Source organism: Gorilla gorilla, chromosome 13 (genome assembly GCF_029281585.2).
Source record: "Gorilla gorilla gorilla isolate KB3781 chromosome 13, NHGRI_mGorGor1-v2.1_pri, whole genome shotgun sequence".
NCBI lineage: Eukaryota > Metazoa > Chordata > Mammalia > Primates > Hominidae > Gorilla > Gorilla gorilla.
Window position 1 is genome coordinate 126731593 of NC_073237.2, and position 18217 is coordinate 126749809.

Here is an 18217-nt window from a genome sequence, read left to right on the forward strand (position 1 = left end):
CTCTCACAGACACACCACACCCCCTCCGTCCCTCAGTGACTCGACCAGAACACAGAGACTTAAAAAGCCCCTTGGAAAACACACAGTGAGACTTTCTGTCTGTCTGCTTCCTCCTCCCCTCCCCCTGTTCCCTACATCCTCTTCCTCTTCCCCTCCTGTCTCCCTCTTCCCTTTCCCTCCTCCTCCCCTTCCCCTCCCTTCCCCTCTCCCTTGTCTTCCTTGTCCTTCCTTCTCCAAGGACGTCCCCAGGCTCAGCCTCAAACCTGCCCTTCTGAAAACGGAGCACTTATCTGGCTGATGCGTCTGGTGAGTCGTAGGTGCTCATCTCTTGACAGACAGGGGCCAGCAGCCCTCCACGCCCCCCTCCCCCCTCCCCTGCTCCCTTGCTCCTCTTCCTTGCTGAGCTGCCCCAAGGACAGGGCTCCACGGCAGCCCCTTCTCCTGTCCGTGGGGAATTCTGCGGTGTAGTCAGGGCTGAGAGCCAAGATGTGCTGAGCCTCTGCGGCCCGCTCCATTCCCCTTGTCCAGGGGTGGCCCTCTCCTGCCAGCGCCCTGGAAGTGGTTGGGGTGGATGGCACCATGCCCAGTGCACTGAGGAGGAAACAGAAACACATGGGGTGTGGGGATGTGGACCCTGACCCTGCAGCTCCTGGGGCTGGGTCCCAACATGCACAGACACGCAGACACACATAGACGCACGCACAGGGACACACGTATCAGGTGGGCCACTGCTCTCTGAACTCCTAGGTATCTTCGACCCCCCCAAGTCAGCAAGTGCTCACAGAGGAAGCATCCTAGGAACCTCAGAAGCCGTGAAGTTCTGAGCCGCCCAGCTGCATCCCAGTCCCTTTGGAGCGGCTCTTATCCTTGTAGGGGCTGTTCTAAAATTAAACCTCGTGCATCTTATATTTCCTCCTCATCACGGATTCCTTTTCTCTTTTACCCATTTTCTCGATTCATTCTGGCCCACGTCACTTGCTTTTCCTTTTGAAGGGCAAAATAGACCGGTCATGGTGGCTCATGCCTGTAATCCCAGCACTTTGGGAAGCCAAGGAAGGCGGATCACGAGGTCAGGAGATCAAGATCATCCTGGCCAACATGGTGAAACCCTGTCTCTACTAAAACACACACACACACACACACACACACACACACACACACACACACACACACACACACACACAAATAGCCGGACGTGGTGGTGCGCGCCTGTAGTCCCAGCTTCTCGGGAGGCTGAGGCAGGGGAATCGCTTGAACCTGGGAGGTGAAGGTTGCAGTGAGCCAAGATCGTGCCACTGCACTCCATCCTTGCAACAGAGCAAGACTCTGTCTTAAAAAAAAAAAAAAAAAAAAAAAAAAAAGGGCAAAATAACATTCCAGGGCGCTCGGCTCCCATCATCGCTAAGTCATTGCTCTGTGTGGGGCACGGCCATGTTGCCAGCTCTCGCGGTCATAAATGGGACTGTTGGAGCAGCTTTGCACAATGTTCCTCTTTATCTCCTGGGTCGGTTCCTTGCGGGACGGTCCCAAAAGCCAACGGTGAAGTCTGAGGGTGGGAATGGTCACTGAGTGCTTCTTTCCTGTGGGACTTATTTTTGAAAAAGACATCCAAGTTGCAAATTCAAAATTGAAGTCAGCAGCATTGACTGAGCAGTATCCTATGCCCAGGATTGTGTTGCAGCCTCGGAGACAGAAGACATGGGCTTGGGCTGTGTGTGAGGTCAGGTGGCAGAAGACCTGGGGTCCCATCCCAGCTTCACCCCAGCTCGCCCGGTGACCTCAAACAAGACCCTTCCCCTCTCCCCTCCCTGGGCCTCAGCCTTTCTGTTTGAGAAATGAAAGGGTTGGACAGGCGATGGTGGCCAGAGAGCATCTCGGGGCTCTGGTCCCATGATTCAGCCCAGGGATGCTGGGGCGAGGCAGTGTTTCCAGGCAACAATGTTTGTTTGGGATTCTGATGAGGAGATGGGACGGCTGTGAGCACTCCTGGCTCTGGCTGTGGCTCCCGGAGGCAGCCGGCCAGCATTCCACACAGGGCCAAGTCCCTAATCCCAGCGCGGTGTGGGGGCAGTGAGAGGATGGTGCGTTTCTATCTCGTTCTTCCAGGTTTTCTTCCTTTGATACCCCCACCACCCTCCTCTGCCCCTTCCCAAGCACACTGCAGGACAGGCTGCCCACCCACCCTTCTCCTGGAAGGGGACCACTGGGCCGGCTCATTAGAGGTGAGAGGTGAGGCCTGCAGCTGGGATCTGGTGACTTGTGGCAGGGAAAGCAGCTCGCTGCTCTCTGCAAGCCAGTGGTGTGCCTGGACTGCCCAGCTTGGTGGATCCTCAAAGCCCTTGTTGGTTTCTGGTCTGGTGGCTCTGGAGTCCGTCCGGTCAGCCTGTGGGCAGTGGCTGTCTTTCTGGAGAATATTTAAGTTTCCTCACCTTCAGAGCCGGACGTTTAGATCACCATGGCGGTTAGGAAGGAACATGGTCGCACGGTGTGAGGGTCCAGTCCTCGCTGTGCCCTGGCCAGCTCAGTGGCCGTGGACACCAGGACCACACCTCTGGAGGCTCAGTCTTCTCCTCTGCAAAAGGGGGTGTGGTAGTGGGTCTGCCTGCCTGGTGGGTCTGGCTGTTGGGATTCTAAGTGAGAGCGTACTTAGTGGCACAGTGACCCACAGGAAGCGCTCAATAGTTGACAGCTGTGGCTGGCGTCAGCACCATCCTCAGCAGCACCAGCATCGCAGGGCTTACGCTCTCCGGGCTCATGCAATGGCGCTGGCTCCGTCTCCCCCTGCCTACTTATTGTGCTTGGCCCCTTGGCGTGTCTCAGGCACCTCCTCCTGAATTTCTCCAGCATGACCTTCCCTCATGTGGCCTCCTCACGGGTCTGCGATCCTGGTCAGGCTACAGGAAGAAGACACGAGTTGGGGCAGTGGTTTCCGGGAGGAGTTCTCTCCAGGCCGCCTGCCCAGGTTCAGGCCCCGTCCTGGACCCAGCAGACAGGGCTGGCGTCCACTAGTGCATAGTGGGCACCTGTTGAGTGTTGCCTGACTGTGCACTCTGTGCTGAGAACCAGCCCTGCAGCAGGCTGGGTGACTCTGGGGGGAGTGCCGTTCATTCCACAGCTGCCGGCCCTGCTCCTGGATGCTTTATAGACAGAGGCAGCAAAAACAGCAATGTGGGAGACAGCGGGGGTCTGGGAAGGGCAGGAGGGCAGTATTGAGATGGTGGAAGGTCTGGGGGGAGGGAGGGAGAGCAGGGACCCGTGTCAATGAAGGCGGTGAAGGGAGAGTGTGGCATGGACAGGGAACAGCTGCAGTTTACCATGAAATATTTATTGAACACCCACTGTGGGCCAGGCCAGGGCCCATGCTGAACTGGGGCATGCCAGGGACCTGGGCACACCTGGCTCCTCCCCTCACGGAGCCATCAGACAGCGTAATGACAGGCGTGGTAAACTGCAGAGTGGCATGGGAAGCATGTAATGGGAGGCAGGGTATTGCCTGGGGCAGCAGGGGAGGCTTCCCTGAGTGCAGCAAAGGTGTGTGCCGGGGATGAGGCAGACAGGTGAGGCCTGGGAACTGGCATTATTCCTGGCACTCCCTACCAGATGCCCTTTGGTCTCTCTGGGCAGCCCTCTGCCCCGTGGGCCCCTCTTGCTTCTCCCCACCACTCTGACATCTGCGTGCGCCTCACTGCAGGGTCTCAAGCCAGATGGATGTCATAAACAGGAAATTCCCCTCAAACCTCTCCACTCTCATCTGGGCGCTGCACGGAGCCATCTGGCCGTGCACGCCGCGATGAAGTCTACCCCACTCATCACACCACGTGCCCAACAGCAGCCTGTTCCTCGGAGACTCTGGCCTCTTCCCTTTCTCCCATCTCTCCGCTGCTGCCTCCCCTTCCCTGCTGGGCTGCAGCCCCCAAACCTCCCACTGAGCTTCTGGGAATGTAGCGGGAGAGTGGTAGGGGGCAGAAGGAGCAGGCGGTGGGCTGCCCTCGAAACCCCAGGCCCATAGCTGCAGCTTCACCTTTTCCCTGAGTCTCCGCAGAGCATGCGCAGGGTCATGATAAGGCATCTCTCTGTGCCAGATCTGAGCAGGTCCTGGAGATACCAAGAGAAATAAGACGGATGTCCCCTTGGAGCCACAGGCAGGCAGGTGACAGGTGGTGACAAGCCAGTGTGGTGAAGGCTATGATGGCAGGATGTTCAGGCAGCTGTGGGAGCCTACAGGATGGACTTACCAGCCTAGGGCATCAAGTCAGCCTTCCTGGAGGAGGTGATGTCTCTGTATTGGAAGATGAATCAAGTATCATCCAGGTGAATGGGAAGTGCAGGTGTGTCCCAGGTAGAAGGAACAGCATGTGCCAAGGAGGGCTGGTGAGATGGGCCTGGCCCCCTGCGGAGGAACGGTGGTCCAGTGCCCCCATGCAGGGATGCAGGGGAGTTGGGGTTGGTCTGCGTAGGTCCACACAGGCCATAGTACTGTGCTTGGGTTTTGTCAGGGAGCAGTGGGCAGCCACAGAGGGCTTGAGAGCAGGTGAGGATGTGGCCAGTTTGGCATTTAGAGCAGACACAGGCTCTGCTGGGCAGGTCCTGGATCCTTTGGCCTCAGCTTGTCCATCTGTAAAATGGATTCCCCCATTTCTTCCTTGATGATGTAGCAAGCAGAATCCTCCTTCTAGGAAATGATCTTGGATGCTCCTAAGAAAGATAAGATACCCACTTTTATTGGTGTGACTTGTTAACACTTTTGGAAGTTTTTTTTTTTTTTCAGAAGCCCCCATTTCCTATCTTTTTAAGGGTTTGGTGAGGAGGGGAGTAGGGGTTCTATGGTCCTTAAAGTTCTGGAGGGCAACTTCTCAGATTAGAGTCTGGAGCTGCTCTTTCTTTCTGTCTTTCTTTCTCTCTCTCTTCTCTCTTTCTCTCTGTCTTTCTCTCTTTCTCTCCCTTTCCCTCTCCCTCTCTCTCTCTCTCTTCTCTCTCTCTCTCTCTCTCCCTCCCTCCCCCTTTATTTTTCTTCACAGAGTCTTGCCCCATTGCCCAGGCTGGAGTACAGTGGCACAACCAGAGCTCTCAATCTCCTGGGCTTGAGTGATCCTCCCAACTCAGCCTCTCAATTAGCTGGGACCACAGGCATGTGCCACCATGCCCAGCTAGTTTTTTATTTTTTGTAGAGATGAGGTCTCCTTGTGTTACCCAGACTGTGTGCTGCCTTTTCAAATATGAAATGGGGTTCAGAGATGTTGACTGCCCTGCCTGGGGCTGCACAGCATGTCTGAAGCACAGTTGAACCTCGGACCCAGAACTCCAGTTTCTAGCCCAGACCTCTTCCTACTGGCCCACATCGTCCCTGTTTGCCAGCCCAGGTGTTGCGATGAAATCTAGGGAGGGGACCGCATCCCAGCCTGGAATGTGATTGAGGGTATAAGTTTCAGCATCAAATCGATTTGGCCGTTGATTGGTGGGTGTCGACATGTCAACATATTTAATTTTTTAAAAAGCTGTAGAAGAGAACATTCAAGCTGGAGTGGCAGACAGAGGAGAGCTACGCAGGGGGAAATGTTTACCCATTGCCAGGACACATACATATTTCTGTGGTGTTTTCTCGTGTATTCCTTTGCACTATAAAGACTGAGCAACCTGTTCAGGGCTGCCCAGCTGACTGAAGACTGCGGAGAGGTCCCAGACACTGGCTGGGGATTTGTGTCACACTAATAGCAAGGCAGTTTAGGTAACCTGGAGGAGGTGATGTCTCGGTATTGAAAGATGAGCAGGTGTTATCCACATACAATGTCCCCGGCACCTCAGGCTTTGTGTGGGTGATATCAGTTCACGCGAGATAAGGATGCTGAAACTCAGGGAGATGGCATCCTTGGCCCGAGGTCAGTCTGTAAGAGGCAGAATGGTGGTTCTCACCAGGACACCTGCCGTCAAAGACCCGCACCCATCTGCTCTGCCATGCTGCTTCTTGGGGAAGGGGCACGTCTTCATGTCCCCAGGCAGTGGTTCCCCAGAGGCGGTTCCGCAGCCACTTGTATCAGCTACCTAGGGCTTTTTAGTAAAACCCCAATTCCTACCTCCTCCATGGAATGAGTCTCTGGGTAGGGCCTGAGAATCAGCATGTTTCACATGCAGCTGGGAGAATCTGATGAGAACCCCTCCCCTGCAAGGTGTAAGATCTTTGAGAGCAGAGGATGTGAGCCTGTAGCCCAGGAGACCTGCTCCAGTGCATGTGAGACACATAGAGCAGTGTGAAAGAGAGAGAGAGAGAGAGAAAGGAGGGAAGGAAGGAAGGAAGGAAGGAGGGAAAGAAGGAAGAGATAAAGATCTGAATGTTTAAATGTCCACTCAAAAGGGAGCAAGTTAATAAATTGTGGTGTGATCATACAAGGGAATATTACACAACAGTCAAAAATGAGTGAATTAGCCCTACATATATACTCATGATGCTATTTATATCGTGATATAGCTCATGATGCAAGTTTTAAAACATGCAAAACTTTGTGTATTATTTATGCATGTGCTCTTGTCTCCGTGGAAGCAGCTGACCTTTGTTCAGGGCCTCTCTGTTCCAGACGCCGTGTTATGAATTAGGCCATTCAGTTCTTTTGACAACCCTGTGAGCATTGAGCACAACTGATGGCTCTATTTTCCAAAATGAGATGGCTTAGGCACAGGAAGGGTGAGGTGACTTGCCCAACCTCACACAGCTAGCGCATGGCCTAGCAGGTTAGACCCAGGCAATCCAGCCCAGTGCCTGATCTCTAGAGAACACCACCCACTGTGTCATCCACAGCCATCCTCAGAGAACTTGTCCCAAGAGGCTGCTGGATGCTCGGGACAAATGGATGGAGGGGGTGGCTGGAAAGGGGGTGTCATTGCACTACTCTACAGATGGGGAGACAGAGTTCTCAGCTGGTAGCCCGAGAATTGCCGATGGTGTTGCCCTGTTTAATGACTGCATGGCCCGCACTTTGCTCACCATGTCATGTGATCCTTGCAGCTGCCTGCGAGGTGGGGGCTGTGAGGAGCCCTAAGGATTCTATAAGGGGCTTTGTGAGCCCCGTTTTGCAGAGGAGGAAATTGAAGCTCAGCAGAAAGCAAGGTGGGGGCCAGGCATCCCGGGCCTGCTGGGTTCTAGAGCCCAGCCGGTGAGCGCAGGGCCAGCGACTGGGCCTTGGAGTCCCCCACCCCCATGTTGGCTGCGTACTCTTGAGGCCAGCCAGGGTCAGTGGCTGCAGCTGTCCTCCCTATTTTACGGAGGCAGGGGCTGTGCGGAGCCAGCACATATGGGCCAGTGACATCATGTCTGCAGGGGGCCCTTGGGGTCCAGCCCAGCTGCAGGAGCCTGACTGGGGGTCCTTGATCCCTGTGGGATGGGGGTGATGTGACTTATCAAGCTGAGCCAGATTGGGGAGGACAACGATGGCAGCAGGGGTGGGGGCTCCGCAGCTTCCTCCTGAGGACCCTCAACACAGTTCTGGACGTAAGAGCACCAAGCGACTGCAGTCAGAGTCAGGCCGGCCCTGGCACCGGACCAGAGGGCCTCAGGGCTGCCAGCTTCTTCATCCCACACACCGGGCAGGTGTGTGTGGCAGAGGAGGGGAGTTGCCACCCGCAGTCAACAGGTGTCAAGTGGTGGGCAGGTTCCTGGCCCTGGGCTGAGCCTGTGATAGACTCCGTTTACCAGCCCTGGCCCAGACACAGGCCGTCTTAGCATGCCCATTTTACAGATGAGGAAATGGAGGCTCCAAGAGGTGAAGCAACTTGCCTGAGGTCACACAGCTAGGAGGGATTTAGAGTTTAGACTCGAACCCAAGCCAGCAGACTCCTAGTCCAGTGCTCTTCTTCTCTTACACCAGTAGGCATGAGAACTGGCCCTGGCCTGGTGGTTCAGGGAGGATGGAGGCGGGGGTGGGGGTGGGGGTAGATGGTGGGTGCTGGCTCATTCTCAGAAGGCTTCCTGGGGGAGGTGGCTGGTTCAAGTTGGGTCTTGAAGCCTTTCCATGGGGGTGGGGTCAGTGGGGGTCTCACCGGTGCTCCTCATTCCCGCAGGTATGGCCTCCTCCCGTCTGGCTCCCTGCGTCTGGGCCAGGTCCAGGTGGGTGACAGCGGCCACTATGAGTGCACAGCCAGTAACCCCGCCGGGTCCGCCTCCCGTTGCTACATCCTTGGGGTGCAAGGTAGGACCAGCTCGCAGCCCCAGTCCCTCCCTGTCCCCCATCACCCTGCCTGTCTCTCAGGTCTCTCAGTGCCCCTCCTGCAGCCCACGCCCAGGTCTGTCAGGCTCTGTCACCTCTCCGTGCGCCTCTGCCACCTCCTTTTGCCACCCCCACTTCCTGTCTCTCTCAGGCCTGTCTCTCCTCCTCCACCCTTTTTCTCCACCTCTCCCCATACCCCTTGAGGGGTCCTGGAGACGCTGTTCAGAGGCCCCCAAAAACACAGGGCAGAGCACAGTGGGGACCTGGGTTTGGGAGGACAGGGGTCAGAGGGGAACCCATGAAAGTGGGTCTGAGAGGGTCTCTGCCTGGTGCGCAAGGCCCAGCTGGGAGCCCAGGGTGTGGCGATGGGAAGAGGCCTGTGAGGTGCCACAGAGCCCCTTCTGCTGGGAGCATCTTAATGCCCTCAAGAGGCCCTTCTGAGCCCCTGCTCCCACCACTGCCATCAACGAGGCACTTTGTGCACCTATAACAGGGGGTGCCGCTCTCTCTCCATGTATCCCTTCCTCTAGTCCAAGGCCCCTACGTACCCCACTATGCCTCTGATTCCCAGCCTGGTGGGGGGTCCCAGGAGTGGGTGTTCCCCTGGGGCTCATTCAAAGGGAGCCAGCCAGTGGGAGTCATACACTGAAAAGGGAGGGCGCTCGTCATCCGAAAGAACCCTGAGAGGCATCCAAGACAGGCCCAACTATGGCCCCAGGGCCCAATCTGCCCTCCTGTTTTCAGAGATCGTGAGCCAGTGAAGAATGGCTTCCACTTTTTAAAATAATTGGACAAGCACAAAAAACCAACTAAATAATATTTTGTGATATTTCAAATTTATCTGAAATTCAAATTTCAGTGTTAGCCAGACTTAGTGGCTCATGCCTGTAATACCAGTACTTTGGGAGGCCTAGGTGGGAGGATGGCTTGGGCCCAGAAGTTCGAGACCAGCCTGGGCAGCATAGCAAGACCCCATCTCTACAAAAAATAAAAAATTAACCACTCGCAATGGTCCGCACCTGTAGTTCCAGCTACTCAGGAGGCTGAGGTGGGAAGATAGCTTGAGCCCAGGAGGTCGAGGCTGCAGTGACCCGTGATCGTGCCACTGTACTCCAGCCTGGGCAACAGTGCGAGACCCTGTCTCAAACAACACAAAACAAAACAAAACAAAAATTCAGTGTTTATAAATACAAGTTTTATTGGAACGCGCCCATGCATGTTCATCTATGTGCTGCCTGTGGCTGCTTTACCCTCTGACAGCAGAGGTGAGAAGTGGAGGGAGCCTGCCTGGCCTCACAGCCCAGCATCCTGACCACCTAACTCTTTACAGAAAAAATGTGCTGCCCCGGATCTAAGCTCACACCCCATTTTACAGATGGACAAGCTGAGGCCCAGAGTGGGAAGGGGCTCCAGGGTTCCCATGGGTTTGCATGGGGGTGTGAGAGAGACACAGGAACAGGGAGGCAGTGTAATAAGCAGGGCCTCAACGTTGACAGAGCTGGGTTTGAGTCCTGACTGTGCTACTGACTGGCTGTGTGACCTTAGGCCAGTCACTTGGCCTCTCTGAGATTTGCTTTCCTCCTCTATAAAGTGAGGCCACAATAAAGCCCATCCCATTGTGGGCATTGAATGCTCAGAACAGTGGAAGCTGTTATTGTTTTCAGCGGTTGTGTGTGAGAGAGATCGACAGATGGGCGGGACATCCATGCTCTCTGTGCCCCTGGGCACCCAGGCCCTGGGCTAAGGGGTTGGTCTCCACCCAAGAGCCAGGATCCCATGGGTGGTTTTATATCCAGGCTCCTTCTCAGAAGCTGCGTAGGGGTTGGGTGCACCTCAGTATCCCTCGAGGGTCCAGGACACTTGTCCCAGTGTCCCATGCAGTGCCTGGAGCAAGGTGGCCCCTGGGCTCTGAGAAGTCTTTTGTGCCCACCCAGTTTGGCCCCGCAGGGGCCTGGACCCTTGGACACTCAGACCCAGGGTTGGTGCCAGCTCCTATCCCCTGAGGGAGGGGGGCGACTCTGGCCAAGTCATATAACCTTTCTGAGCCTCAGTTTCCCCCTCTGCAAAATGTGCAGGCATGGATGGCATCACTTGCCGTGTAGGAAGGACCGAGTGAGATGGAGGATGAGAAAGTGACTTGGAACCACAAATGTGAAAGAACAGGAAGCCACGGCCGGGGGAGGGAAGGACAGGGCAGCGGTGACGCCCAGCTGGAGTGACTGCAGCCACAGCATGCCAGCCACCGGGCTCTGTGCTGGCTGCTTTAGTGCCACACCTCATTTCATCCCGCGGGACGGGAGGGGTTGTGATGAGGGGGAACTGAGGCTCTGGCTGGAGCAGGGTCCCTTGGCTATAAGGAGCTGAACCGGGATTGGAGCCACCTCTGCGCATGCTGCCTCCGAACCTTGCTTAGCCATTATGAGTCGACCCCTCTGCCTTGCCTCAGTTTCCCCTGTGCACTGAGCTGGATGAATCCCAAGTGGCGCCTTTTTTTTTTTTTTTTCCTTAGACAGAGCCTCCCTCTGTCACACAGGCTGGAGTGCAGTGGCACAATCTCAGCTCACTGTAACCGCCTCCCGGGTTCAAGCAATTCTCGTGCTTTAGCCTCCGAGTAGTTGGGATTACAGGTGCGCGCCACCACGCCCAGCTCATTTTTGTATTTGTAGTAGAGATGGGTTTCGCCGTGTTGGCTGGGCTGGTCTCAAACGCCTGACATCAGGCAATCTGCCCACCTTGGCCTCCCACAGTTCTGAGATTACAGGCGTGAGCCACTGCTCCCAGCCCCGAGTGGCGCTTCTTAAATGATGTCAGGCACATTGGCGAGGGCAGAGGGATATACAAGCTCAGCCCTAAGGGTTGAGTCTTTCAGGAGTGCGTGTGTTCAGGTGAAAGACCGGAGCTCACTCACTTTGGGGGAGTCCACGTGAGGTGTCCCAACGTCTTTTCCTGCCAGACTTTGATTATGCTCCATGACAATTTTGCTGGTTGGTGACATCTGAGATGTGGCTTGGGCCTAGGTTCTGGGACCCTCTCGCCTGGGTCCCCCAACCTTGATACCCCTCCTGTGGCCCCTCAGTCCCCCCTCAGGTGCAGCCAGGCCCTCGGGTTCTGAAGGTGCTGGTGGGAGAAGCCCTGGATCTGAACTGTGTGGCTGAGGGCAACCCAGAGCCCCAGCTGAGCTGGTCCAAGGATGGCGTGGTGTTGCAGGGCCGGGGGCCTCAGGGCTCCGTCCACTTCGCAGCCATCAGAACCTCTGATGCCGGGAGGTACCGCTGTGAGGCCTCCAACAGCGCGGGGGTGGATGCCTGGGAGATGGAGCTCAGGGTGCTGGGTGAGTCTCCCTGGCCCCAGAACCTGCTTCTCCCCAGCTCTCCCAGCCACAGCCTGGATTTGGGAGGTGCTCGTCTCTGTTCCGGGCTCTGTGCCTGCCCGTTCCCTTCCTTCCTGGGACAGATAGAGCCCTGGCCCTTTCTGGGACCTTCCAGCCCCACAGCTTTGGGGCTATCCTGTGTCCAGGAGCCTTTGTCAGTCCTTGGGTATGGACCAGGTGGTCCTCAGAGCTCCCAGAAGGGGTTCCCTGTACTCCTTACCCTTGGGCGGTGACCTGTGGGGCCCCTGAGTACCTGGGTGGGCAGAGGCACCTGGAGCAGTAACCAGGGAATGGCACTGGACTCAGGGCCATCCAGACAACCATAGGCCAGTCACCTACACTCTCTGACCCCGGTTTTCTCACCTGCAAAGTGGGTCCAATAGTATGTGGGGGGTCCATGTGAGAGCATGTGTGAAGCACCTGGTGCATAGAAAGTTCTGGATCAGTGGTGCTAGCAGTTTCACTATTAGGAATTTGAAACAAGCTTGGGGCTGAGTGCAGTGGCTCATGCCTATAATCCCAGCAATTTGGGAGGTCGAGGTGGGTGGATCGCTTGAGCCCAGGAGTTCGAGACCAGTCTGGCCAACATAGTGAAACCCCATCTCTTAAAATAAATAAATAAATAAATAAATAAATAAATAAATAAATAAATAAACAAACAAATAAATAAATAAAAGCTTGGAAAGCCACTGCTGAGAGGGACCACTCATGGCCCCTTGTGTTTGAGGGTACAGCTCAGCCTCCCCAGCCTGTGGGGCTCGGCCCTGGTGGCTGCACCATGGGGCCTCCCTGCAGGGTGAGCCAGTACCCCTGGCCCTGACTGGACTTGCCAGGAGGCTAGGGGCTGGGATTCTAGAAGGGGACACCCTCCCCATTGGCCCTGGGTTCCTTGGAGGCAGGGGTTGAGGGGTCCCAGGCTTTGGGCCCGAGGTAGGAGTGTGGCCATGTTGCCTCCCTACAGAGCCACCACACTGGGGGGCTGATGAGACCAGCGGCCTGCTGGAGCGAGTGGCCGGAGAGAATGCCAGCCTGCCGTGCCCTGCCAGAGGTGAAGCTGCGTCTGGGGAGGGACTGGGGAGGTGGGGTGGGCTGGCTTGGAAGGCATCCCCACTCATGTTCCAGTGCCCTGGGTTGCACGTGGCAGGCCCACGGGGCACATGCTCCTTGTCAGCAGCATGCCAGGTGGTTCATCCCATTGTCAACCCTGCAGGATGGTGTTATTGCCCCTTTTTATTAGGGGCAATCCAGGCCCAAGGGGGTTAAGTGACTTGCCTGAAGTCACACAGCCAGGGTGTGACTCAGAATGTGGACAAGTGTGACCCCTGCCCTGCCCCCCTGTGCCCATCAGCATCTGGGGGTGTGATCGCCAGGGCTGAGGCAGCCCAGGGTCCTTGTGGGTTGGGGCTTTGTGGTCAGCCCGCCTCTCCCCATGCCCCTGACTTTCCCACAGAGGATGGATTCAGTGGTTCTGGCCAAACCAGCTTTTCTGGGCTTGTCTTTGGGGCAGGAGCACGGTGTGGGGCCGATAGCCACCATGGGTCAGCTGCCCAACTCCGAACCCTGCCCTGGCCCTTCCTGGCTTTGTAACTCAGGACAGTTTCTATCTCCTTTCGAGCATCAGTTTCACTGTGTGTACAGCGGGGTTGTACCAGCCCCTCTGCGTGGAGCTGCTGTGAGAACTCAGTGGGACCCCATGCGTGCACGGGGCTGGCATCTTAGGAGGGCTCAGGAAATGTGGTGGATGCCTGGCTTCTGCCTTTTTGTGAACCCCACGGCCCCACGCAGAAAATCCCTCCTCAGCCCCCGCCACTGCCTCAGTTGCTTCTTTGGCGTTGGGCTCCTGCATGGCTGGGAGCACCGCCTCCCCTCTGTGGGGCTGAGGTTCTCTGGAGGGTGCTGTCTGGTGTCTGGTAGCAAGTGGCAGGTCACCAAAGCCTGGCAGGAGCCTGGGGGGCATCTCTAGTCTTGGTCGTTGCTCTGTGAGCCACAGGACACCCTGGAAGGCCCCAGAAAAGGACTCAGGGAGAGGCAGGTAGAAGCAGGGATGGCACCCACCTAGGCAAGAGGAGGACCTGGGTGGGAGCTCTGGGAGCCCCTCTGGATCCCCAGGTGCAGAGCTGCCGACCTGCCCACCTGGCCCCCCGACCCTCCCCGACCCAGGTCACCGGCCCTTGACTATGGCGCCACCTTGTGTTGGACTCTGCTAACAGCAAGCAGCCGTTCTGCGCTTTTGGGAGGTGGGAGACAGTGGAAGGTGGGACCCACCCAGCCCCTGACTGCCACACACAGCCCTGGTCAGTCAGGGACCAGTCCTGAGCCTGTCAGCCTCACCCAAATCCCCTCTGATAGCACTGCCTCTCCCCACCAGGCCTGCCGCCTGGGCTGCCCCAGCCTCCTTCCTGGTCAGGAGGGCCTTGTTTCACAGCCCTGTGGCCTTGGGCTTGGAGCGCTCTGAGGGCTACAGGGTTGGGACTGAGCCCAGCACCCTCATGGGGACTCCCTGGGCCCTGCAGTGACACCATCTGCCTCTTCCTCGTGGGGTGGGGTGGGGCGTGAAGGCCCAGAGCCTGGACACCCACTTGGTGGTGTGTGTGTGGTGTGTGGGACTCTGCACAGTGGGGAGGGGGCGGCGTGAGGGACTCTGGGCAGCAGCTGGTGCCCGGGGATCTCCTTGTCCTCCTTGTCACAGAGCTTCAGGGCCGTCCTGCACTAGAGCACTTTAGGCTGAGGTTGTCTGTGCTAAACAAAGTTCCACAGCAGAAGCCATCACCCCTCCCGGCCTGCAGCTCGGAAGGCCTGGCCCCCGGGGTGGTGGGAAGTACAGGGGCTCCCAGGGGAAAGCTGAGGAAGATGAGAGGGGGGCGTGCATGTGTGTGAGTGTGCGAATGTGTAGTGTGTGCATGTGGTGTATGTGTCATGTGTGGGATGTGTGTGCATGGATGTGTTCTGTGTGTATGTGATGTGTGTATGTAGTATGTGGTGTGTGTGTGTGTGGTGTTTGGCATGTATGTTGTATAATGTTTGGTGTGTGCATGTATGTGTTCTGTGTGTGTGTGGTCTATGTATATGGTGTTTGGTGTATGTTGCACGTGTGGTGTGCATGGTGTTTGTGTATAATGTGTAGTGTGGTGTGTATGTGGTACGTGGTGTTTGGTGTGTGTAGTGTGTGTGTGGTGTGTGTATGGTGTTTGGTGTATATGTTGTGTGTGTGGTGTGCATGGTGTTTCTGGTGTATGTATGTGGTGTGTGTGGTGTGTAGTGTGTGGTGTGGTGTGTATGTGGTACGTGGTGTTTGGTATGTGGGGTGTGTATGTAGTGTTTGTATGTTGTGTGTATGTGTATGGTGTTTGTTGTGTGTAGTGTGTGATGTGTGTATGGTGTTTGGTGTATATGTTCGTGTGTGGTGTGTGTATGTTGTTTGATGTGTATGTAGTGTGTGTGTATGATGTGTAGTGTGTGGTGCGTATGTGTGAATGTGTGGTGTGTGTGTGTGTATGGTGTTTTGTGTGCATGGTGTTTGTGTGTATGGTGTGTAGCATGTGATGTGTATGTGGTATGTGGTGTTTGGTGTGTGTGGTGTGTGTAGTGTTTGGTATATATGTTGTGTGTGTGGTGTGTGTATGGTGTTTGGTGTATGTGGTGTGTGTGTGTGGTGTTTGGCATGTATGTTGTGTGTGTGGTTTGGTGTGTGTAGTGTATAGTGTTTGGTGTATATGTTGTATGTGTTGTGTATGTGTTGTGTATAGTTTTTGGTGTGTGTGTGGTGTGCATGGTGTTTGGTGTGTATGTTGTGTGTGTGGTGTGTGTAGTGTGTAGTGCATGGTGTGTATGTGGTGTGTGGTATGTATTGTGTGTGGTGTGTGGTGTGTGCACAGTGTTTGGTGTGTATATTGTGTGTGGTGTGTGTATGGTGGTGTGTGTAGTGTGGTTTGTGGTATGTATTGTGTGTGGTGTGTGGTGTGTATGTTGTGTGTGGTATGTGTATGGTGTGTGGTGTGTGTAGTGTATGGTGTGTATGTGGTGTGTGGTGTGTGTGTTGTTTGATATGTATGCTGTGTGTGTGGTGTGTGTGTATGTTAGTGTGTGGTGTGTGGTGTGTATGTGGTATGTGTGGTATGTGTAGTGCATGGTGTGTGTGTGCTGTGTGTATGTATCTTGGTGTGTAGTGTGTGTAGTATGTGGTGTGTATGTGGTGTGTGGTGTGTATAGGGTGTGGTGTGTGTGTTGTTTGGTATGTATGTCATGTGTGGTATGTGTATGGTGTTTGGTGTGTATAGTATGTGGTGTGTGTAGTGCTTGGTGTGTATGTTTGTGTGTGGTATGTGTGTGTGGTGTTTCGTGTGTGTAGTATGGTGTGTGGTGTGTATGTGCTGTGTGGTGTGTGTATCGTGTTGTGTGTGTGTGGTGTGTATCCCCACAGTGGGGAGTGGGGGTAGCAGCCCCTGGCGGTGGGACATTCTGGCCTGCATTCTGGGCAGAGGATTCCAGAGGAAAACGGGCACAGAGGGATTCAGTAAGTTGCCCAAGGACACCCAGAGTGTGGGTGGACATGGAGCAGGGCCCTGAGCCCTCCTTGTCCCTCATGCCAGCAGGGAGGGTCTCTGGCACTTTACGGTGGGCGGTCAGGGTAGGGCGGAGGGGGCAGGGCACCCTCCTGCAGAGATGATGCCAGTGTGCCTTCCACATGCCATGTCTTCCCCGCCACCATGCTTACTGGTCCTTCCAAGGATGAAAGAGTGAGCGTCCCACAGCGTAAGTGTCTACCCCTGGGCCCCTGCTGCCAGGGGCGGCCCTTTCTGATGATAATCAGTGTTAGCTACAACAGTCCTGATGACCAGTGGTAGCAGCAGAAGGCGGGTGGGAGTGACGCGCCGATCTGCAAGTGTGGAGACCCCACAGGCTCCCCTGAGTCAGCGCTGGCAGAGGTCAGGGGGCAGGTGAGAGCTAGGGCCAGGATGGCAGCAGCAGAGTGTGTGCCTGGGGCTCACGCTGCGACTTCTGGGCAGTGTGCCTCAAAGGGGTCACTTGGAGGACTGGGCTGTTAGCTTCAGCTCACATAGGACCCCCTCTGGGCAGGTTCTGTCCTTGGGGCCCGTGAATGAAAGCTCCATTCCAGCCCAGTGGGCAGCTGTTTCTGGCACACATACTGTGTACCAGGCTGTGTGCACAGACCAACATGGGGCGTGTCCTAGAGATCAAGGGGCTGGGGGGTGTGGCACTCACAGTGGGGCTGGGGGTTGTGGCTGGCAAAGTGACTGGCCCAGGCTTGTGGAGGGAGGAGCAGGAGCAGGCTGAGCAGAATTGGGGCCTCCCAAAGGCCCTAACCCCAGGGCACAACGCAGGGTGCTGGAGCACGGCAGGCTTGGCTCGTTCATTGATTTAGTGCCTACTGTGTGCCGAGCACTGTGCTAGAGGCTGGCGGTGGCAGCAAGGAAAAAAACAAAGAGCCTGGCCCTCATGGGGTGGGGGACACAGGAAAGAGGCAACAGAGACCTGGATCATAGATGCGTCCTCTGATCACTGGAAAGTGGAGGACGATGGCTGAAAAGCAGGGAGGGCAGGGGCTGGGGGTGCCAGTTGGGGTGCAATTCTAAATGAGGGGACTGGGGACTTGCTGTGAAGAGAACCAGAAAACAGGCATGCAGTCCCCGCCTTGGTCCCTCAGGGACCCTAGGAGGCTGTATGGATGGGCAGTGTGGGTAGGTGGCGGGTGTGAGGGCTCCCACAGCTCCGAGGGAAATGCTCCTTTCAGCCTCGGGGGAATGGAGGTGCCTGTAGTCATCCCTGGACCGTCAGCCCCTTTTGCACAGAAGAGACATGTGGGGGACAGTGCAGGTGTGGAGGGGAAGGTGTCAGGGTGTTTGTACTGATGACTCCATGCACCCTGCCAGGAACGCCCAAGCCGCAGGTCACATGGAGGAAGGGCCCGTCCTCGGAGCCCCTGCGTGGCCAGCCAGGTGTGGCAGTGCTGGAGGAGGGGTCTCTGTTCCTGGCCTCCGTCTCACCCGCGGATAGTGGAGACTACGAGTGCCAGGCCACCAACGAGGTGGGCTCCGCGTCCAGGAGAGCCAAGCTGGTGGTCTATGGTGAGCAGGGACCCAGAGCTGGGGGCAAGAGAGGAAAGCGGCAGGGACCCAGAGATGGGCCTGTCTTCCTCCCAGGACCGCATCCGGCCAGAGGCCCACAGTGAAGCCGGGGGTCTGACAGTACCATGGGGTGCCCAGGTGTGGCAGTGCCAGTTCCCCGGGGCCTGAGAGCTTCCTACACAGGAGAATCAGGTCCTGCCACCAGGTGCCAGTGACAGGGAGGGCTTGAGGGGGCTGGGAGAGTGGCAGGTTGCACTGGACACTCCACTTCCCTAGAGAGACCCCCACGGAGACAGTATGGGGGAAGCACCTGGAATTCCATCAGTGTCTTTGAGATTGGTCTAGAGGTGAAGGCATTTTAAAATGACCCCTTGGCTGGGCGTGGTGGCTTGCACCTGTAATCCCAGCACTTTGGGAGGCTGAGGCAGGAGAATTGCTTGAGCCCAGGAGATTGAGACCAGTTTGGGAGAGAGAGACCCTGTCTCTACAGAAAATAAACTTAATAAATTATTTTTAAAAATGAGCACAGATGGCAGTGCAGAGCCCCAGAGCCCACCTCTGGGTTA

At 56.2% G+C, this 18217-nt stretch overlaps 1 protein-coding gene across 1 annotated transcript in view; it reads left to right on the forward strand.

The window, feature by feature from the left end:
• The window catches only part of HMCN2 (hemicentin 2), a 170223-nt gene that overhangs the window by 64040 nt on the left and 87966 nt on the right, over positions 1-18217 (forward strand). Inside the window, exons 23-26 of the mRNA XM_055351348.2 lie at positions 8050-8177; positions 11272-11526; positions 12527-12613; positions 17457-17651. Of these exons, the coding sequence (XP_055207323.2) occupies positions 8050-8177; positions 11272-11526; positions 12527-12613; positions 17457-17651 (665 nt within the window). The remainder of the gene's footprint in view (positions 1-8049; positions 8178-11271; positions 11527-12526; positions 12614-17456; positions 17652-18217) is intronic.